Below are 20,170 nucleotides of genomic sequence, written 5' to 3'. Positions count from 1 at the left end.
GGCAGAGGTGAGGGTCCCCCATTCCTCAGGGGAAAATGCTGAGGCCGAACCAGGAAAAGGGACCCGCTCACGGCCCCTGGGCAGAAATGGGTGTCTGACTTCAAGCCAATGGTTGTGCATCCCCCCACCAGCCTGCTGCTTGTCCGGGGCGCCTTACGAGGCTTCTGCAGATCTCTCCTCCCTTTTGCCAAATTGGGGAGGCAGGATATCCAGGCAGCTGTATGAGCTCAGGCTGGACCCCGCGGAGCTACAGGGACTGGGTTGGAACCCCAGGTCCGCCTGTCCTAGCTGTGTGCCGTGGGCGGTAACTTAACCTCTCTGAGCCTCAGTTGTCTCATGTATAAAATGAGAGTAGTAACATGTTTTACGTTTTCATTATTATTATTAAATAACAGAGCAACCTGGCAGGGCTGCTGGAAGGATTAAATCAGTTAATATTTTGTTGGCCACTAGGCATTGGCTGTTTTCCTCTCCCCTTTCTGAGGCTGGGTCAAGGTTCCAGGCAGGGCCTCGCAGCCCATGTCTGAGGGCTACGAGCTGGACCCAGCCTTGGAAGGGATGGCGTGGGGTGGACTCTGGCCTGTCCATTTGTGGAGGTGACCCCCCTCCCTCAGAGAGGGTCCAGAGTGCAGGCAGCCCCCTGAGCAGGCGCACACAGGTAGTAGGACAGGCTGACTATTCTAGAACACCGTGGGCCTCAGGTTTCTCCTCTGTGAAGTGAGATAGACTGGATCCTAATGCACCAATGTGTGGGGTACCTTAACCTCCACCCACTCTGATGCCCATGGCAGACATGGCTAATTGATCCCTGCCCACTCTGATGGCCATCGTAGACATGGCTAATAAATTCCTGCCCACTCTGATGCCCGTGGCAGACATGGCTAATTGATCTCTGCCCACTCTGATGCCTGGGGCAGACTGGCTAATCGATGGTGGCACTCCTTTCCCTTTGAGCCTACCTGAGACAGCAGCGTCCTTCTAGGGGTGGCTCTGGTGCCCACTTCTGGCTTGGATTTGGCATGCGAGTGGAAACCTATTGGCCACGCTGGCTTGACAGGCTCTGAGGGCCAGCCAACTCCGACTGTCTCAGCATCTATAAGCCCTGGAAACCCAGGAGAAGAGATGAGGAGAGCATCTGAACACTGCATGCAACTGTGGGAGGTGGGAGTGCCCTCTCAGGTGGCGCAAGGACCCGGAGAGGCCCCTGGAAGGAGAGACTCAGGCGTGGAGGGAGCCCCCGCGGCCCAAGTGTGATCGGGGTCCAGGGTCCCCTGGGACCTGTCAGACGTAAGCCTTGAGGGTCCACCCCACATCCAGCTCCCCAGGGACCACACCAGCTCGTGGGCTTGGCCGATCGTGACATAGACAGTTAGGGTCGGGGTGTAGACGGTTGTGTGACTCTGCACAAACCCTGCGATCGGAGTCGGGGGTTCAAGTCCTCCTCGGGCGGGTGAGAGCGATGCGACTTGGACGACGGGTGGTTGCCCTCCCCAGCCTTCCCTGTAAAGGGGAGCAGTGCTGCGTCTGCCCCTCAGCCAGCGTTCATGGGTGGGGTCCCCTGGCTCACTCGCGAACATGTCCTGAGCGCCTCCTGCGTGCCATGGGCCCGGCGGAGCAGGGCCGTGCGAGTACAAACCGCGATCAAGGGGAACCGAAGGAGGCTGGCGGCGGTGAGGGGGTGAGGGGGTTCAGGTCTGCTCCCCAGGAAGCAGCCCTAAACGGGGCCTCCAGCCTCGCACACAGGGCACTCAGCATGCAGAGGCTGGCCCCAGTGTTCGTTCTCAGTGGTGCCGTTTGGGGGGACTCTGATCCCCCCTCCCCTAAGGCAGGCCTTCCTGGAAGAGCTCCAGGCCCCCGCTCCTACGCCACCTCCCTCCCACAGCAAAATGTGGTCAAGACGTGAGTGGGGCGCCCACAAGGCCCCTCCTTCCTCTCCAGTGACAGCGAGGCCTGAAGACAGAGTCGTGGGGTTGCAGGAGGCAGAGGGGCAGGGAGGTGGTGGGGTGGAGGCCATGCAGGAGGGGGCTCCACCCTCCCCGGTGTGAGCCAGGAGCCCCCCCAGCTGGGCTCCGACCCAGGGGCACCCTGGGAAGAGGTGCCCACTCGGCAGCCCTGGATCGGGGAATCCCGGCTGGCACGGTGCCACCACCTCCCTGCCACCCTCCTCCACCAGGAGCCAGCACATTCCGGATCCTTGCCAAGCTGGGGGGAGGGACCGCGCTCGGCTCCCCTACTCCCAGCCCTCCTTTCTGCTGCCTGCGTGTAATTAACAGAGTAATTAAAAACAGGATGAGTTAATTGGTATTCATTTATGTGGCAGATGTTTTTAATTGAGGCAGGAAACAATTTACCTGTTTACATAAACAATGGCAAAGGCAGGCTTGTAAAACACATTTTTAAAAATATTTTCCTCCCCCTTCCTAAAAAGAAGAATTGAAATCACTTGGTCTCCTGTGCGCCTCCCTGTGCGAGCCGAGCAGGCCCCGCCTGGGGGAGGCCAGGCCGGAGAGGCCGGAGGCTCAGGCCAAGAGGAAACATCTGTGTAAGAGGTTCGCTTCCAGAGGAGGCTGTTTTCCTTACATTCGGAGAAAGGAGGTGTTGTTCCCAGGTTGTGGGGACACGGCTCCTGGTGACACCTCCCCAGACGTGGGGATGGGGAGTCTGTGTCCCTTTAGTGTCATCCCCAGGGCCAGGCTGGGGGAGGACCACCCAGCAGGATGGGGGGACAAGGCAGGGCCGGGAAAGGGGACCCCATCCTGGTGGGGCACGGCGGGTGGGTGTTGCACCCCTGGCTCCCTGTCGTGTGGTGGGGCCGCTGCAGTCACCACGTGCCACATGGGTTAAAATGAAGTAAACTGAAGACTCAGTTCCTCCACTGCACGGCTGCCCTTCCTGGTCATGCACAGCACAGATCTAGAACATTCCGTCGTTGCAGAACTCTTGGTGCCGGGTCAGGCCTTCTCAGTGCCGGAGAGGGTGCCTCACGTGCCCTCGTGTGAGGGGGTGAGAACAGCCAGCCTCGCGGTGCGACCCTGGAGCCATCTGGGGTCGGTCTGCATGAGCGCTCCAAGGAGCGCCTTCAGGAAGCAAGTGTTCAGGGAGCTCCTGGTTGTAGACTGGCACTAATTTGGCACCTACTGTATGCCCGGCTGCTGCGGCAAGCTCTGCGTGTGCTTGTTGTCGCTGTGGTTCTCTCGTTAACTCTTGAGGGAAGCGTTCATCACCCCCACTGCACGGGAGAAGAGACCGGGCTGAGCGTGGCCTGGGGGTGGCCCTGGAGAAGATGGGCGACAGTGGAGGCAGCGATGACAGCACAGCCTGCCTCGTAGGCGTGCATCTGCCTTTCTTAGAGGGCGCACGCGCACAGGACCACACTGACGTGGAAACACCCAGAAGGCGCTGCGAGTGTGGACGCGGAGGCTCCCCCAGTGGAGGTGGGACAGGCGCCTGCTCCGCTGCTCCCTCTGTCTCTCTTCCCGGGCCATGGAGCGTCTCTCGCCAGGAGCGGGTTCCTCCTCCGTGGTGGTGAAGCCGCGATCTGGGGCCAGCTGCCGGGCTGCCGCGGGCACGTCACTGACTTCTCCGAAGTGGTGTGCGTCGTGGGGTGGTATGACCTTGAGCGACGTGCTGTGGGTGGGAAGCTAGGCCCCAGGTACACAGCAGGCACACTAAAGCTCTTCGCACTGAGGACTGGGGGCGTGTGGTGCCCTGCAGCTCTGGGCATTTAGTTCCTGGGGCAAGAAGATGGAATGTTCCAGAATCTATCAGTCGGAAGGGCCCTGGGAAGACAGCGCCCCAGAGCTCGGAGCTCAGGGTGCCAGGAGAGTGTGGTCAGCGGCCACCCCAAGGCTGGGACTCAGTTCCCTCCCTCCAGGAGGGGACGTGAGGCCACCCTGCCTCCAGGCCTTGCTGGCATTGCTGGGGCTAAGTCATAAAACCAACAATATCCGTGGGTGTCTGAGGAGGTGAACATCAACCAGCACACTGGGGCCAGCGGAGCCTTTGGCGTCCCTAGGAACTGAAGCCCTGCACCAATGCTGTGTGGCCTCGGTGAGGGCAGTAATGGCCTCCCCAGTGCTGTGAGCTTTGACCACAATAATGACATAGCTGAAAAGCCCCAGCACGGGGCTGGCCCTCCGAGGACGTTCCCTCCTGCCTACCCAGTTCTCTGCAAGAGGAAGTGAGAGCTTTTCCAGTAGCTCCCCAGGAAGGCGGAGGCAGGAGGACCACCCTGTGATGCCAGGGGCAGAGGGCCCGGGGCTGCTGCCCTCTCAGGGGTGGCGTCCGGGGTGGGCCTGACCTCGTCCTGGGTGTGCGGGGTCCGGGAGGGTCCTGGTCGGTGCCTTCAACATCCAGGAACTGGGGGATGCGGTGGGGGGTGGTGTGCGTGTGCCTCTGGGCGGGGTGAGGGTGCCTGGGCGGCCCTCCCAGGCCCCAGAGCCGCCAGGGCGCATGGGCGGCAGGGTGGCGCGCGTGGGGCCAGCTCTCCCCAGCTCAGCTGGCGTCCTCGCCCATGGGCAGCCTGAGGTTAGCGACGGTCTGACCCAGGGCGCAGCCGCCCAAGCCCGCCTCGCGCCCCGGCTGCTCCCGGGAGTTACTTCTAAAATCCCGTTTCAGCCGCCCGAGTTGAGGACCTGCTCTGCCTGGTCACCTGGGGTCCCACAGGCCCTGCTGGCGGGGGATCGTGTCCCCACCCCTCAGCGGAGGACGTGAGGCTCAGAGAGGTCACCGAGTCCCGGGCCACGGCCTCCTCTGCGGTTGTCTCAGCTGTGCCCGTCCCCGGTGCCTGGGCCACGCGGGCGGTCCATGGACAGGGTGGCCGCTCTGTGGCTGGAGGCTCCTCGGGCGCCGGGAGAAAGGCTCTCGCTTGGGCGCGCGCGATACGCCGCCGGCCCCGGGTTGTTTAGCATTCGCAGGAGCAGCGCTATTATTTTAAATTTTGGCAGCGTTCCTCTGGAGAGTTCAGGGTGATATGCAGCCAACTGTACGCGTTTTAAACAATGAAAACACTTTGGGAATCGGTTAAGCCGTCGGTGGCGCCTCGTTGCCGGCAGAGGAAAATCCTGACCGCTCGGCCTGGCTTCCCAGACCCTCCGCAGCTGGCGGGACCTTCCACCCAGCATCCCGCCCCCTCCGCCGGCCCTCAGGTGGGCGTATTCTGGGGCCCTCAGGACCCGCTGCAGCGTCCCCTCTCAGAAGCTGCTCTGACACTGTGATGTTGACAGGACTTCCCGCTTCATGTCGGACTCGGGGGGCAGCCCCCACCGACTTCCATCCCAGGCCCCATGAGTTCCCTGGATTTCGTCAGTTCCTATTTAAATAAGTAATCTGTACGAATGTATCTGTGTATTAACTTTATTAACGTATGTGACAGTTTGTAATTATCTGTTACTTGTCGTCACTGTCTCCTTCACGCCCCTGGGGGGCACAGCGTGGTGGCAGCGGGCCCTCTGACCGTCGATCAAGGACCTGGTTGAGTGGGGGCTGGTACGGAAGGAAGGCTTGCCCCTTCTCCCCGGGGGCAGCTTCTGTTTCTCTCTAGACATATTCCATGTGTGTATTAGGTCGTCCTTTAAACATTGCAGGGGTGTTTGGCAACCTTTCTTGCGGTCACGCCCCCTCCCTTGTAAGAAATGCCCATGGAGACACCCCCCCCACGCTCTGCATGTGTCATCCCCCTGCCCGGGGCCTTGTCCCAGCCCCTCGTAGGGGACAAACTCTACTATTGGACTCCTGTCCAGGCCTCAGCATAGGTGTCCTTTCCTCCAAGAGGCCTCCACTGACTTCCCCCAGCCGAGTGAGGCACCTTCCTGGGGTCCCCAGCCCCCGACCCCATCACGTCCTATTCAGGTGTGTGTGTGAGTGAGGCGACTGTGGAGAGTTCTCTTAAGAGGTGCTCACGTAACCTCCCCCTCCATGTGCAAAGGAAGAAACCGAGGCTCAGAGAAGTGAGGAGGCTTCCTAAGGCCACCCAAATGATGAGGCCAGGAGCTGAACTCGGGCCTGCCCGACCCCAAAGCTGGGCTTTTCCCACTGCTACATGACTCTGTATGGCAGCCTGTGTCCACTGCCCCCACTGCCTGTGAGCGCCTCGGGAAGGGACTTGTCTCTACCACTCTTAGTTCACTGTGCCGTCCATCTACTGATCACATGTCTACTTATCTGCCCATCCACCTATCCACCCATCTGTCCATTCACCCATCCACCCACCCATCCACCGTCCACCATCCATCCATCCACTCACTCACCCATTCATCCATCCATCCACCCATCCGTCCACCATCCATCCATCCACTCACTCACCCATCCATCCACCCATCCACCCATCCAGCCAGCCATCCACCCATCCATCCATCCATCCACCCATCCACCATCAACCCATCCACCACCCACCCATCCACCATCCATCCATCCACTCACTCACCCATTCATCCATCCATCCACCCATCCACCCATCCATCTACCATCCACCCACCCATCCACCATCCACCCATCCACCCATCCAGCCAGCCATCCAGCCACCCATCCATCCATCCATCCATCCTTCTACCCATCCATCCATCCATCTATCAAACCATCCATTCACTCATCTATCCATCCATCTATCTCTCCACGCACCATCTACCCATCTACATATCCATTCATCCATCCACCCACCTGTCCATACATCTCCCATTCACCCACTCATCTCTCTATGTATATCCACCTACCCACACCCCCTTGTGCCCACCCACCCGGGCAGCCACACCACCACATTCATTATCACAACCCATCCCCACTCTGCTAGGTGTGCCAGTGTGCAGATGGACCACTTCCCTTGCTGGCAGGTGTGCATGGGGGATGGGGGGGACTCCCAGAGTACTAGAAATGGTGCTGGGAGAGGAGGGTGCCCCTTCCTCCCACTGCGCCTCCCCCAGCCTGGCACCCCCCTACCCCGCCACGGCGGGCGGCCCAGATGTCCAGGCGCCTCCCCCTCCTCTCTCAGGGAGCTGCTCTTGGCAGTGCAGCCCCAGCAGCTGGGCGAGGAATGTGCTTCCTTTGTGCGCCAGCCGCAGGGCGAGCGGCCCTGACATCTGGATCCCGTTTGCGGCCCTTTGGAGAGCACGGAAGGTTTTCATTCCAGCCGCTGTGTGTGCTCCCCGTCCCCCACCTTTTAACGCTTTGCTCACCACCAGGAAGCTGAGGACACCGGGCTCCGGGACCGTCAGCAGGGCTTGGGTCCGAGGGGTCGGGGCATCTGCGGTTGGCGGGAGCTCTGGGCTCCGTGGCCCAGCGGAACCCCACACTCTTCCTGACAACACAGGCAGGAGCACAACAGCTCCAACCCGATTCCCGCCCAGGCACCGCCGTCACAGTTCGTTTCTCGTCCTTTTCCGTGCATTTGTTTACTTACAAGGTGGACTTGCGTCTGTTGTTGCCTCTTGGTTTTCACTCGTGTGCCACTTCTCCACACCGTTAGAGTGTCCCCTGCATCGTTTTTGCTGGTAGGTGGGTATTTGAAGTACAACACACACGCACGGAAAAGTGTACAGCTTGGACTTGCACAAAGTGTGTTGGATGAGAAACGACGTCACCTGGCCTGCACCCCGGCCCCGCACCTTCCCGGTCACCCCCTGTTGGGGAGCCTCCGACCTGTCTCTGACACCGTGGCCCAGCTCGCCTGTTTACCCTTCGCATCAGTGGAGTCACAGGGCACGCGCTCCGTGGGTCTGCGTCTTTCGCTCGGCCGTAGCTTTGTGATATTCGTCCACGTTGGTGCCTGTGGCTGTATTTGTCCTTTTTCTCTGCTGTATAGGATTCCGCCATATGAATCTCCACACTCATTTGCCCTTTCAACTCTTGATGGGCATTTGACTGGCTTCCAGTTTGGGCCCTTGTGAGAAAGTGGCTAAGGAATTCTTTTTGAGGTCACATTGGTTTACAACGTTATATAAATTTCAGGTGCACGTTGTTATATTTCAACTTCTGTGTAGACTTCATCCTGTTCACACCAGGCAGACCGGCTCCCTCTCACCATGATGGGATATCATGAGCCCCTCCTCATGGTGGCAGGCGGCCTGGCCACTGCAAAATGTCCCCTCCGTGGCTGTGAGGGGGCTTCACTGTGCCCCTGGGAGGTTCTCTTGTGGACCCCTCACCCTCGACAGAGGCTCACTGTCACCCCTCTGGGTGGGCTCTGAGCACGTCCACAGTGAGGGACAATCTCTGCCTGCGACAGCTGGGGACATACACCTTAGGGCTGGACACACATGAGATCTTCTGCATGAGGGCTGTGTGACCCAGGGCAAATGGCATTGCCACTCTGTACCTCACTTTCCCCATCCATAACTCAGGGCTCCAACACCTCATGGCTTTGGAAGAGTAGAGAATGAGAGAAGGAGTCTCAGAGCCCAGGCACGTAGATAGCTCTCAGCCAAAGGGAGCCGGTTTAGAATCAAAGTCGAGAGGGCATGCCGAAGACAAAGCTTCCTCCTGGGACCTGCAAGGCCCCCTTGGCACCCACGCATGCGCATCTTTAGAAGGACGCTGCTTTCCAAACATAGGTCACCTCCCACACGTGCTGGGTGCTTTGGTGGGTGAGCGCGTTCATCCTTCTGCGACTGTGGGGTGGGCTCTGTTCTCAAACCCATTTCACAGAGGGGAACAGTGAGGCCCAGGGTAGAAAAGCCATGGACGTTCCAGCCGAGAGACTGAGACGGGCAGTGGGGGATGAGTAGGAGCCACGGTGCTGTCCAGCTTACAGAGCCCATTTGGGCTCCTTATCTAAGACCGTCCCCACCCTGAGAAGCGGGAGTTATGGGCCCTGTTTTACCGATGGGTAAACTAAGGCTCAGAGATGTGCCAGTGTGATTTCCCCAAGTTCACAGTTAGTCGGTCACAGACTGGGTGGGAACCCAGGTTTCCTGACGCCCAGGCCAGTGTTGTTGCCGTGGTGACCCATGACCTTCGTGTCATCATCCACAGGCCCAGGGGGTCACGGGATCCCTGGAGCCAGGTGGACCAGGGTGGCTCAGCGCTGTGTGCTGGGAAGGGTGGCGGCAGGCAGAGTTAACAGGCCAGAGGGACAGCCTGCCGGGGTCAGACCCCGAGGACCGGGAAGGGCCGGGCTGGAGGATCCGGACGGACGTGGCTGGAGCACTGTGGGGGTGGGGGCCCGCCCAGACCAATGGAGAGAAAATACTAACCCTTGTATTTTTATATGATTACTTATTCATCGGGCGGCGGAGGCCTTGATATAAACCAGATGTGGGAAGCGACTCAAGTTCCAGCGCCTGGGACTCATTAGGGCTGCCTCCCCCCGCCAATCCCCGCTGAAAACTCTCAGTGCTTTGCAGAGCGTCAGGCATCAAAGACAGTGGTCCTCTGACGTTGGCCTTGGAGAGGGTACGGGAGGGGTCAGCCTCCAGGTCAAACCGCCCGTCTGGATGTAGGGGGTCACCCAGTGTCCTGGGTTTGCCCCAAACGCAGGCAGCCCCCCAGGTCCCTTTACCTTCAGCCTGGGCGCCCCAGCCATCGCTGGCCACAGACCCTCCTGACATGTGGCTGCTTCCAGGGGTTTGCGCCTAACTTTTCCTGTTTATTCCACACGTACCCCTTGGGAGGCTCCAGAAGAATCCCCCACACCCCAGGGAAGTTGTGCTCAGCTGGGAGATCGCCCAGCTTACTGGAGACCCCCAGGATCCAGGAGCTGCGGCTGGACCACAGGTCCGGGAGAGGCCCCCAGCCACCTAAGGCCAGGCCCCTGGGAAGGCCTGTGGGGGGAGGGGAAATTGGAGAGAATGACCTAGGTGAAGGATTGGGGGTGCAGACGCCCCCTCCTCCCCGAGAGGTCTCTGCCCCCACGCCTCGCATTCCGGCCACTCTGGGGATGGGGCCCTTTGAGCTGGTGGGGCAGCCATCTCCCTTTTGCTTGGGCCCCACATGGCGGCCGGTACACAGTGGTCAGTGGCCTCGAAGGAGGCAAATCTACCACCACTGGTGACAGGGGTTGGACTGGCGGGGGCGCATCGCAGGCACCAAGGGCTTCCATGTAAGGCGCCCTGCACCCCAGCGTCACCCTGCACCTCACAGCTTTCAAGGTCCCACCCAGCGGTTACAAGGCCAGAAAACCTGCCTGGGTCCCCCTGAGTCAGAACGATGGCCACTCTCCGCCTGGACGCAAAGGGGCCATGTACGCGCTGAGCTTGGGGGGTCTGCTCCGTGATGCGAGGGGCCTTGCTCTGACCCTCTCAGAGCTGCTTGCTGCTCAGGGACACGTCCCCATGGCTGTCCCCAACCCGGACCCTGCGCTGCATTGGTGTCCGTGAGCCCCACCCAGTGTCCCTGCCCCTTACCATCCTTGTCTTTTCTCCAGGGCAGTGACGCCCCTGGACCAGGACTTTGCCGCACAGTGGAAGGTGGCAGCACTCAGGAGCCATGGGGGCTTGGAGGCCACGGGGACGAGGCTGTGCCGGCAGCTTGGGCGGGGTTGCATGGAGCCCCGAATACCACACGGCGGAGTCTGGACCCCACGGGAAGGAGATAGGAAGCCACGGTGGACTCTGGGTGCTAGAGGGGCCCGCCAGGCATCTCACCCGCTGCCTTTGGGCGCCAGCGTCTCCATCCGTGAAGTGGGGAGAGCAGTGTCTTCCTGGGGGGTACTGTGAGGACGGTGGGAGCCCTGGGGTCTGTTCCCGATGCTGAAGGCCGGGACGGAGGAATGTTTCTGGTGGACGCCCCCCGCAGAGGGCCTGTCCACCCCGCAGAGTCCACCCTGAGCCGGGCTGCGTGTGCGGAAGCCGCTGGCGGGTGCGTGTGCCCTCCCCACAGCACCTGGCTCTTCCCGCAGGTGGGGGCGCTGAGCTGGCCGCCCCACGGCAGCCAGCGGCTCCAGAGGACACCCAGCGGGGAGGTTCCCATGGAACCTCCGGCCGAGGGCCCTAGGCAGACTTTGAGGCAGAGGGGTCAGGACTTGCATCGCTGAAAGGGAGCCTGTGGGGCTGGGGCAGCTGCCACAATCCCGCTGTCGAAGGACTGCGTCTCCCTGGGTCCCCTTGGTCATAATCAGCAAGTATTTCTTGGGCACCTACTGGCAGTGTTCTAGGCACTTGGTTTCACTGAGAAAGAAAGTCACATTTGGGCAAAGACTCGGAGGATGCGAGCAGACTGTGCAGGTATCTGCGGAAGGAATTCTGGGCAGAGGGTACAGCCAGTGCAAAGGCCCTGAGGCAGGAGCAGCTGAGCAGATGCCAGGGGAAGAGTATGAGTGTGAGGGCAGAGAGGGCTCAGGCCATCAGAAAGGATCCTGCAGGCACTCTCAGGGCACTGGCCAAGGGGCAGGGGAACTGTCTCTTACTGGTCTTAGGAAATAAGTCTTAGAGGGGCCGGCTTGCCCGAGAAACCTAAGTGCACGGGTTTACCTTGGCAGCAGTTTCAGAATATTGGCCTGCTGCCCGGCCCAGGAAATTCAGAAGCTGGGGATGCAGAGACGGGGGTCCAGCTCCTGGCTCTGCCCCTCCCCCACCATGTGGAGCCCTCGCCCCTCGAGGGACAGTGGGGACGGGCTGGTCCCTCTTGCCAGGTTGTGGAGGCCACAGCGGGCATGGTCCTGGCTGGACGACCTCGCAGGGGGTCCCCTGCCTCTTGCTCGCCTGAGCTTTTCCTACGAGGAAGACGCAGTGGTTGATGATGTGAAGGGAGATCCTCGGACCACCATCTAAGGGCTGGTTTGCTTTCGTCCTCCCGCCGGCAGAGCCGCAAGCCGGCAGTGGCGGACCCTGTGCGCGTGTGTGCTCTCCCCTCATCCCTTCCTGCGGATGTGGGAGCTGGGCTGCGGGCAGGGTCCGAAAGGCCCCCCCGAGTCCCTGGGCTCCACCCTTTACAGAGGGGAACTGAGGCACGGTGCCCTTGCCCAGATGGAGGACCCCGCCCCATGCCCCGAGACCCGCTGCACAGCCACCCCACAGAGGTTTCTGCTCCTGCACTTGCTGCTCCCAAGGCCGGCCTCTCCATCATCCCGGGAACTTGAGGGGGCCGGGAACCTCCGGGTCCCCTGGCCTCCCACAGGCATCAGGAACCCCTGCCTGCAGGTCAGCTCCCAGAAAGGGGTTGAGGTGGGGCTGTGTCCACCTCGGGTCAGCCAGGCCCTGGGAGCAGTGCCCTGCCCAGTGTCCACACAGGGGTGCATCCCAAAACCCCACAGAGAGAGTGGCTGTCCAGCCCCTGAGGTCAAGGCCAGCTTCCCTCCCTGTGCCTCAGTTTCCTCATCTGCCCACCTCATAGGTTTATTGTGGGGACAAGGTGAGGTGGTTTGTGTGAAGTGTCAGGTCAGGGCCACCATAGCTTTGTCACCTCTCAGCACCCGTCGGCCTGTCGGCACCTGTGCAAAGGGCCTGAGGCAGGTGACCTGTTGTTACCTGCCTGCCTCCATATGTCCCTCAGCTTTTGTGAGGGTCAGATGGTAACAGCAGAAATAATCAGACCACAAAAGATCAAAGCAGGGGCTCACTGTTCCCACAGCAACGTGGATTTGAGGGGAAGCTGAGGCGTGCTGATGCTGACAGGCCTCCTCCCCTGGAGAGTTCTAGAACCCCAGGCCTGGGAGCGCTGGGCTGTGGCCAGTTCTCAGCCTGGCAGGGCGGGCTGGGAACTACAAGCGGACAGGGACAGTGATGGATGGAGCGGCTCGTTCCGGTACATTCCGTGTTCTTTCCCACCGCTCCTCCCAGCCTTGGAGAGCTGCTTCCTCTGTGGACGGATTAGAGACGTTTAGCTGGGAACTGGATATGCCGTCTGGGAAAGACTCAGGGTCTCCCACGGGCCCTGGGGAGCGCCTCCCGGGTCTGGGAATGTTCTCGAGGGGCGGGAGCCGCGGGCGAGGGCAGGGCTGGGGGAGGAAGTCCGGCTCCCAGGAGCGGCTGGGGGGGCGCAGGCCTCCGCTCGCCCGCTCGGCTCGCTCACCAGGGCGTCGCGCGTGGCTCCTGCACGTTCAGACCCCACGTCAAGACACCAGCTACACCAGATGGAGGACCCCGCCCCATGCCCTCGAGCGCCCCCAGCCCCCAGGATGCAGGGTGGGGAGGGACACAGAGAGCCCCTGTGGGGTGGGAGGTGGACAACTAGAAGAGCAGCAGATGACGGTGCTCCATGCAGCAGCCTTGAGGGAGCGGACGCCTGGCTCCACGCCCAGACAGACACCTTCTCAGCTGTGTGAGCCGCTGAGCCTCTCTGTGCCTCGGTTTCCCCATCTGTAAGGTGGCAAAGAGCACCGTCTGCGTCCGAGGGTTGTAGAAGGTTGCGTGAGTTGGCTGGCTGGGCCCTTCGATAAGCAATGTTCTCTTCTGTGCGTGGTGGGGCTCCCTGCACGGCAGGCCCCTCGCCTCTGCCCACCGCCGAGCCAGGACCACGGCGTGAGGCCCGGCACCCCCAGACTTGTCCCCCACCAGCCCTCAGCACGCGTCGCGGGCTGCTGTTCTGGCTGAGACACCGTGCAGGGCTCCAGGGGAACCAGCAGGGACCCCGGTGTGGGTGACAAGGCCCCGTGTCCCTTCTCCAGATCTGCGCTTTCTTCCGCAAGTGTGAACTTGGACCCGAGTTTCGCTACGGCCAGTTTCCGCACCTGCGAAGCTGGGCCTGACAGGCTGTTTGGGAAGAACGGGACGCCCACAGCGATCGGGGGCCTGGGCTGCTCTGGACACTGGCTTTGCCGCCTGCTGCTGACAGGGCTGCAGAGGCCAGGGACCCGGTGGCTGGGGCTCATTTCCTCTTCTGGGGCATCTGAGATCTGGAAAGGGCCCCGTGGAGCCAGGCAGGTGGTCCTCGTGCTCACCTGCCCCAGAGTCGGGGCGTCACCCGAGACTCGGCGCAATGAACCCACCCCAACCTCAAACCCCAGGCAGCCGCCCTCCGTGTTCTGGTTGGCCACGCGGCCTTTGCAGACAGCACTGGACGGAGCTCCGGCCGGGCCGGCTGCGGAACTCTCTAACCTCCCTGGCAACCCTGGTTCACCAGGAGCTCGAGGCCCCATGCAGAGGCCCCAGGCTCAGGCTGCTGCCACTGGGCTCTGTGCTTCTGGCTCTGAGACCCTGAGCAAGTCACTTGCCCTCTGTGAGCCTCAGTTTCCCTCTGTGAAACGGGAGTCGTAAAGGGCCCTGGCTCCTGGGGCTGCTCTGAAGTTGCGGTGAACCCACGAGCAGGACGCGGCATGTGGAATTCCTGATGAAAGTCAGTCTTGGGGCCAGGCCTGTGGCGTACTGGGTGAGCTTGACGTGCTCCACTTTGGCAGCCCGGGTTTGCAGGTTTGGATCCTGCATGTGGATGTCCACCACTCATCGGGGCCGTGCTGTTGGCAGCGTCCCGCATACAAAATAGAGGAAAATTGGCAACAGATGTTAGCTTAGAGCGAATCTTCCTTGGCAAAAAAGAAAAAAAAATGTCCTGGGGTCACTCTCCTTTTCCTGACCTGAGGTGTGGGCGAGCTAACGCTTGGGGCATGTGGTGACCCTACTAGAGGGGGCAGCTGTTATTCTTACTGTTACATGTTAATTTTATAAGAAAAAATAAACTTAAAAGACACACATCCAGTTGCCTGGGCCCCACCGAAGACTCGCCGAACCAGAGCCCCTTAAAAGGGGGCTTGTCCAGGGGACGCCGCCGTTTGATGGAGGCGCTGTGGGGCTGAGAGCCCCAGAGGACCCCGGAATCAGCGGTGGGGGAAACGGAGGCCTGGGGTGGGTGCAGAGGGGACAGCTCAAGCTCGGGGCTGAGTGGACGGGGTCAGGCCCGGTCTGCCTCTCACAGGCGGGGTGACCTTGGGGAGCCCGGACACACGGGCCCTGACACGCTTTTCTGGGAGGGCATGAGGATCCCATGAGGAGCTGTGTGGATGTGCAGGTGGGGCCGCCTCCATCTGGGGCTGAGGACACCGGGAGAGGACACCAGGGGGGACCCAAGACAGGGGGAGGGGAAAGAGCTGCCCAGGTCTTCGGGGTGGTGGTCTGGACTTTGCTGGGAGCTGTGCCAGCTAAGCTGGTGCCCTCACAGCCTTGGCGGGACACGGGAGCTGTGCCCTCACCGGCTCCAGCACCCAGCATATGCCGTGGGGCCCCTCCCCGAGCCCCCCGCACCCCGGCAGCTCCTGCCCACCTGGCGTGCATGCAGGGTCCCACCTGGACGGCCCTGTGTTGGCTGCCAGCCGGGCAATGAGGTCGTGCGAGAGCCGCCAGGGTCCGAGCATCATGGTGGGTCTTGGGGGCCAGGGAGTAGCCCCAGCTGGCTCAGGGCCTTGAGAGGGGACAGGGCAGGAAGCCAGCACCTGGAGAGCAAGGCTGCCCCTGTAGCGGCTTGTACGCTGTTTGCCATCACGCTGGACAGGCTGGGCCCCAGCATGGGCTGGTCAGGGCCCCCACACGGCTTGGGGTTCAGGGGAGGCACAGGCTAATAATAATAGCTAATAGCTGCTGCCGTAATGGCGGGACTGTGGTGGGCACCAGCCCCCACCGGCCTCGTCCCCACTCTGCCTCCTTTGATCCATCCGCCCCCCAGGGAGGGGGGGATCGGTGCACCCCCTTTAGAGGCGAGGAGCCGGGCTCAGAGGAACAGCGACTCGTTCCGGGAGGGACAGACTCCAGCTCCTGCATGGCCTGCGCTGTGGGTTGACCTCCCCTGCCGTCCTCGCCCGGCCGGCCCCGAGGAGGGTGAGCGCCCAGGATGCGCTGTGTGTGCCCCCCCAGCCCGAGGTCGGCTCGTCCTGGAGCTGGGGCAGCCACACCCCTCTGGACCTGCCCCCTCCAGCCCCTGAGTGGGGAAACTTTCAGACGGCTCCTCTGGGAGGGCTGCCTGGTGGTGACCTCCACCTCGTGTCCCTGTCTCGCGTCCAGCGAATGCGTGGCCCGCCTTCTGAAGGCCCCATCCAGCACCGAGCCCCTGCAAACAGGTGGGCCAGGGAGCAAGATGATCCCAGAGTGGGGTGACGTCCCTTCTGGAGGAACTAAATGGGGGGGTGTGAAACAGCTTTAGTGGGGGGCGCTTCCTGAGGAAGTGAGCTTGGAGCTGAGTCCCCAGGAGGGATGGAGGGGTGTTCCAGGCTGGGTGCTCGGCTCAGAGCCCAGGCGCCCTGGGCGTGGGAGGAAGGCGGAGGAGGCAGGTGTGGCGGGGCCGGCAGGGGTGGGAGGGGCGACCAGCTCAGGTGAGACCAATGAAGCACCTGTCGGGGAAGCTGCTGACGGGTTCTAGGCGGAGAGACGGTGCACGCTAGAGACCCGCTCTGCTGCCGGGCGGAGCCCTCGCTGGCTCCCTGCTGCCCTCGCAGCACAGCCAGTCCACACTCGCCAGCCGCCCGGCCGACCCCGCTTCCCGCTTCCTGATTCCCCTGCAGGCGGCCTGCTCAACCAGAGGCCCTGCGCGCCCTCTGCCAGGCCTTTGCGCTCTGTTCCCTGACCACAGATGCTGTTCCTCACCACCTCCACACCGCCTCTGCTGTTCCTAGAGGTCTCGTCATTTTCTGCTTTCTGGGGTGGGGGCAGCCTGCAGAGCTCGGCCCAGCCACGAGTTGCTCCATAAACCTTTTCCGAATTTGACTGTCTACTGGCGTGTGCACACTGGAAAGGGGCTTGCTGTTGCTCCATTTACAGAGGAGTAGTGGGCTCAGAGAGGCAAAGTGACTTCCCCAGGTCACACAGCCAGAGGGCAATGAAGCCGGGACTCAAACAAGATTCAAGAAAGACTCACGATGGGCCAGCCTAGTGGCGCAGTGGTTAAGTTCGCACGTTCCGCTTCTCTGTGGCCTAGGGTTCGCAGTTTTGGATCCTGGGTGCGGACACGGCACTGCTTGGCAAGCCATCCTGTGGTAGGCGTCCCACATAGAAAGTAGAGGAAGATGGGCACAGAGGTTAGCTCAGGGCCAGTCTTCCTCAGCAAAAAGAGGAGGATTGGCAGCAGTTAGCTCAGGCCTAATCTTCCTCAACAAAAAAAGGAAGACTCACGAGATCCCTACTGCACATGTGTGGTCCCACTGTGTGCAGCCCTGGTGGTGGCCCAGAACCCAGCATGGGAGGTGGGGCCTGGGAGAGCAGTGGGGAAGCCCCTCCCCACTGCAGCCTCCGTCCTGCTGGCTTGCGATGCCATGACTGCTGCCTCTTCAGGAAGGAGAGCGCACGTTGATGACTACCAGGGGCTTTGAAACCCTGCAGACCCACGTGCCCCTGCAGAGACACACCCGCACTCGCTGTGTGCCCTTGGCAGATCACTGCCCTTCTCTGTGCCCATAAAACAGGTCTGCCGCAGCATCCCTTCGCGGGGTTCCTGTGAGAATAGCAGGAGCGATGACTGTCGCGTGCCCAGAGCAGAGCTGCCAGCAGCGAGCCTTCGGTCCCCTGAGTGAGGGGCGGCCCCAGGCCAGGGTGGTGGCCTCTCTTCCTCTGCCAGGGGAGGTCCCGGGCACCGGCGGGCGTGTGTGTGTCCGGGGGGAAGTGTGTCCACCAGCCCATATCTTGGGCACTCTCGGTCGCCCGCGGTCGCCCCTCCCCAACGGCGCCGGTCTCACCAGACGAGCTGGGGTGAGACGCGCTGCAGCCCGGCCCTGGCAGCACCCTCCACCATCCCTGGCGGGTTTCTCCTTCTCTGCTTGTCCGGCTTGTTCTGTCCGTGTGGCCCCAACGAAGCCCCACTGTGGAAGGGCTTTGAAAAGTCAGAACAGGCCTATGTCCTCGGCGTCCTGGCCTGGCATCCGAGACACCCTCCCAGGCTGCGTGTGGGACCGCCTGCCCCAGGGCGTCCTGGTCGGGTGAAGGGCTGGCAAGGACAGGCCTGCGCCCCACAGGGGTGGCCCGGGGCCCACGGTGGCGGCCACGTTTGCCTTCTTTGGTTGTCACCGGGGACTGGCCGCCGGCCCTGCAGCCAGACGCGGCGTTGACAGGCCCCCACAGCTGCGGCACACGTGTGCCCGGCCATCAGCCTCCTGACGGGCAGGCCGGGCGGCTGGGGGGGCCGGGCGGCGGCTGCAGCTGAGCGGACAGCAGGTGCCTCGGCCGGGGAGGCTGCTGACTACTGGCTCCCGCGCCTTCCACGGGGCCTGGGGGCCTTCTCTGCTCTCACCCCACGGGCCCTGGAGTGCAGAGGCTGTCAGAGCCCCACCCCAGACGATGGGCACCCCCACTCTGACCAAGAGATGGGGGCCGGGAGGAGAAGTTTGCACAGCATGGGGCACTAGATACGCAAAGGCCATTTGTTGGGTGAGGCCCTGTCGGTGTCAGCAGGACAAGCTGGGGGCAGCGTGGGCTGGGCCTCTGTTGGGAACAGGTACAGGATGCCCACCCGACCACCCCGAGCAGCTGGGCCACCCAAAACCCTAGCTGCCGCTCCCAGGTCTTTGCCGCCTGCCCAGGCGCTGACTGACCCTGAGTCAAGACGGAGGGGGCCAGGGGCTCGCCTCTCCACCTGTGAAGAGTGCCCGGCAGCTGTGGCCCAGGGCTTGTGGGGCCAGTCAGATGGGCCAGGGCCTTTTCCTCAGGATCCTGCTTGCTGGGGGCCAGGGCTCAGGGCCTCCCCGGCCTTGGTCTCTTCTGGCCGTCTCTACTCCCTCTCCGCACACCTGACCCTTAGCAGAGCAGCAGACCCCATGGGACTCGACCAGTGTCCGGGGGCCGACCCGCTGGACTGTGGACCACACTTTGAGCGGCCAGGCCCAGAACAGCCTGCAGTTGACCGTGTCCTCGGCCTGGCTGCTCGAAGGCATCACCTGGGCCAGGAGATGGCTAACCGAGGCCCCGCTGCCCCAGAGGGCCTGCCTCAAGTCTCTCCTGGGAAGACCCCGAGACCAGCCCGTCAGCCTCGGAGAGCTGGCAGGGCGCCAAGAACCATGGTTCCTCCGAGTGGGCCCCCAGCCTGCCGCTGCAGCCTCACCTGTTAGAGACCCTGTTAGAAATGCCAATTCTCGGGCCCACCCGGACCTGCTAAACCGGAAGTGGGGTGCGGAGGCTGCACCTGTGTCTGAACACGCCCTCGGGAGCTGCCAATGCAGGCAGAGCCCTCGACCCCTGCCTGGGGGGTGCCGCCCAACTCCCTAGTAAGCAAGAGAGGAAACTCAAGCTCCCCCAGACCTCTCCCCCAGGGAGGCCCCGGGCCCCTTCTGGCCAGCCCAGGTCCTCACAGCTACACCCTCTGGCCCACCCGAAATGGGCTGACCGGAGCCCGCCCTCTGGTCCCAGGTGGATGGGATGTTGGCCACCTGTGAGCACACCTGGGGCTGATCTGGAGGGCTGCGCCCTGGGACTGGGGCTGGCTCTGTGGGCAGAGCCAGGAGCACCTGGCCCCCAGCAGCACAGGCCCAAACCCAGCTGCTGGGGGCCCTTGGCTGGGGACCAGCTGGGGCTGGGGTGGCCACTGGCCCCCTCGGCCCTCCAGCTGCTTCACCTCTCTCTTTTTCTCCCCTCTGCACCTCCAGTTGCAGCAGACAGGAAGGAGAAGGCCGCAGCGATGCCCGACTCCCCCGCCGAGGTGAAGACGCAGCCCCGGTCCACACCCCCCAGCATGCCGCCCCCGCCGCCCGCCACATCCCAGGGGGCCCCACGGCACCCCCCCTTCACGCCCCACACAAGTGAGTAACCCCTGGGCCGGGGCACTGAATCGGGCAGAGCGGAGAGGCGCCTCGAGGAGCCCCTCCAGCTTTCTGAGCCTCTGAACCTGATCGTGAATCGAGCCAGTGCTGCAGTCCCTCCGCCCTGAGCCCCTAAATGCCCACTGTTGGGCCCTTCGGAGGGGGCCCCTCATCATGGCTCAGAGCCCACACTTTGAGCTTCAAATCCCAGCTCTTCTACTTTGTAGCTGGGTGGCCTCGGACAAGCTACTTGACCTCTCTGGGCCTGGTATTCATCATCTGTAAAGCGGGGTCGGCCGTAGTCCCTGCCTCATGGAGCTGCCGTGAGACAAGTGAGTTAATAGGAGTTCTTACTCAGTGGCCGGCACATTGTGAGCCTTCCATCAAAGTGAGCTTTTATACTTGGAGCTCAGAGAGGGACAGGGACTTCCCCATGGTCACACAGCAAGTTACTTGAGTGTGGGTGAGTTCCATCAGGCCTGCACCCTTCAAGAGGGCCCATTGGAGGCGGCTCTGGCCTTGGGAGCTCTCGGCTCTGATACCAGGGCCTCTGCAGCTGGACCTCAGCACCGTGTGAGGGTTGGCCAGGAACTGGGG

General features: G+C 62.3%; 1 protein-coding gene across 3 annotated transcripts in view; it reads left to right on the top strand.

The window, feature by feature from the left end:
• The window catches only part of CBFA2T3 (CBFA2/RUNX1 partner transcriptional co-repressor 3), an 89,457-nt gene that overhangs the window by 46,633 nt on the left and 22,654 nt on the right, over positions 1-20,170 (top strand). For all 3 annotated transcript variants that reach the window (XM_070500384.1, XM_070500383.1, XM_070500385.1), the window contains exon 2: positions 19,421-19,573. In XM_070500384.1, coding sequence (XP_070356485.1) covers positions 19,421-19,573 — 153 coding nt within the window. The remainder of the gene's footprint in view (positions 1-19,420; positions 19,574-20,170) is intronic.

The sequence above is a fragment of the Equus asinus genome, chromosome 28 (assembly GCF_041296235.1).
Source record: "Equus asinus isolate D_3611 breed Donkey chromosome 28, EquAss-T2T_v2, whole genome shotgun sequence".
NCBI classification, from domain to species: domain Eukaryota; kingdom Metazoa; phylum Chordata; class Mammalia; order Perissodactyla; family Equidae; genus Equus; species Equus asinus.
Note: the sequence above shows the minus strand (reverse complement) of the source record. Positions and strands in the feature narration are given on the sequence as shown.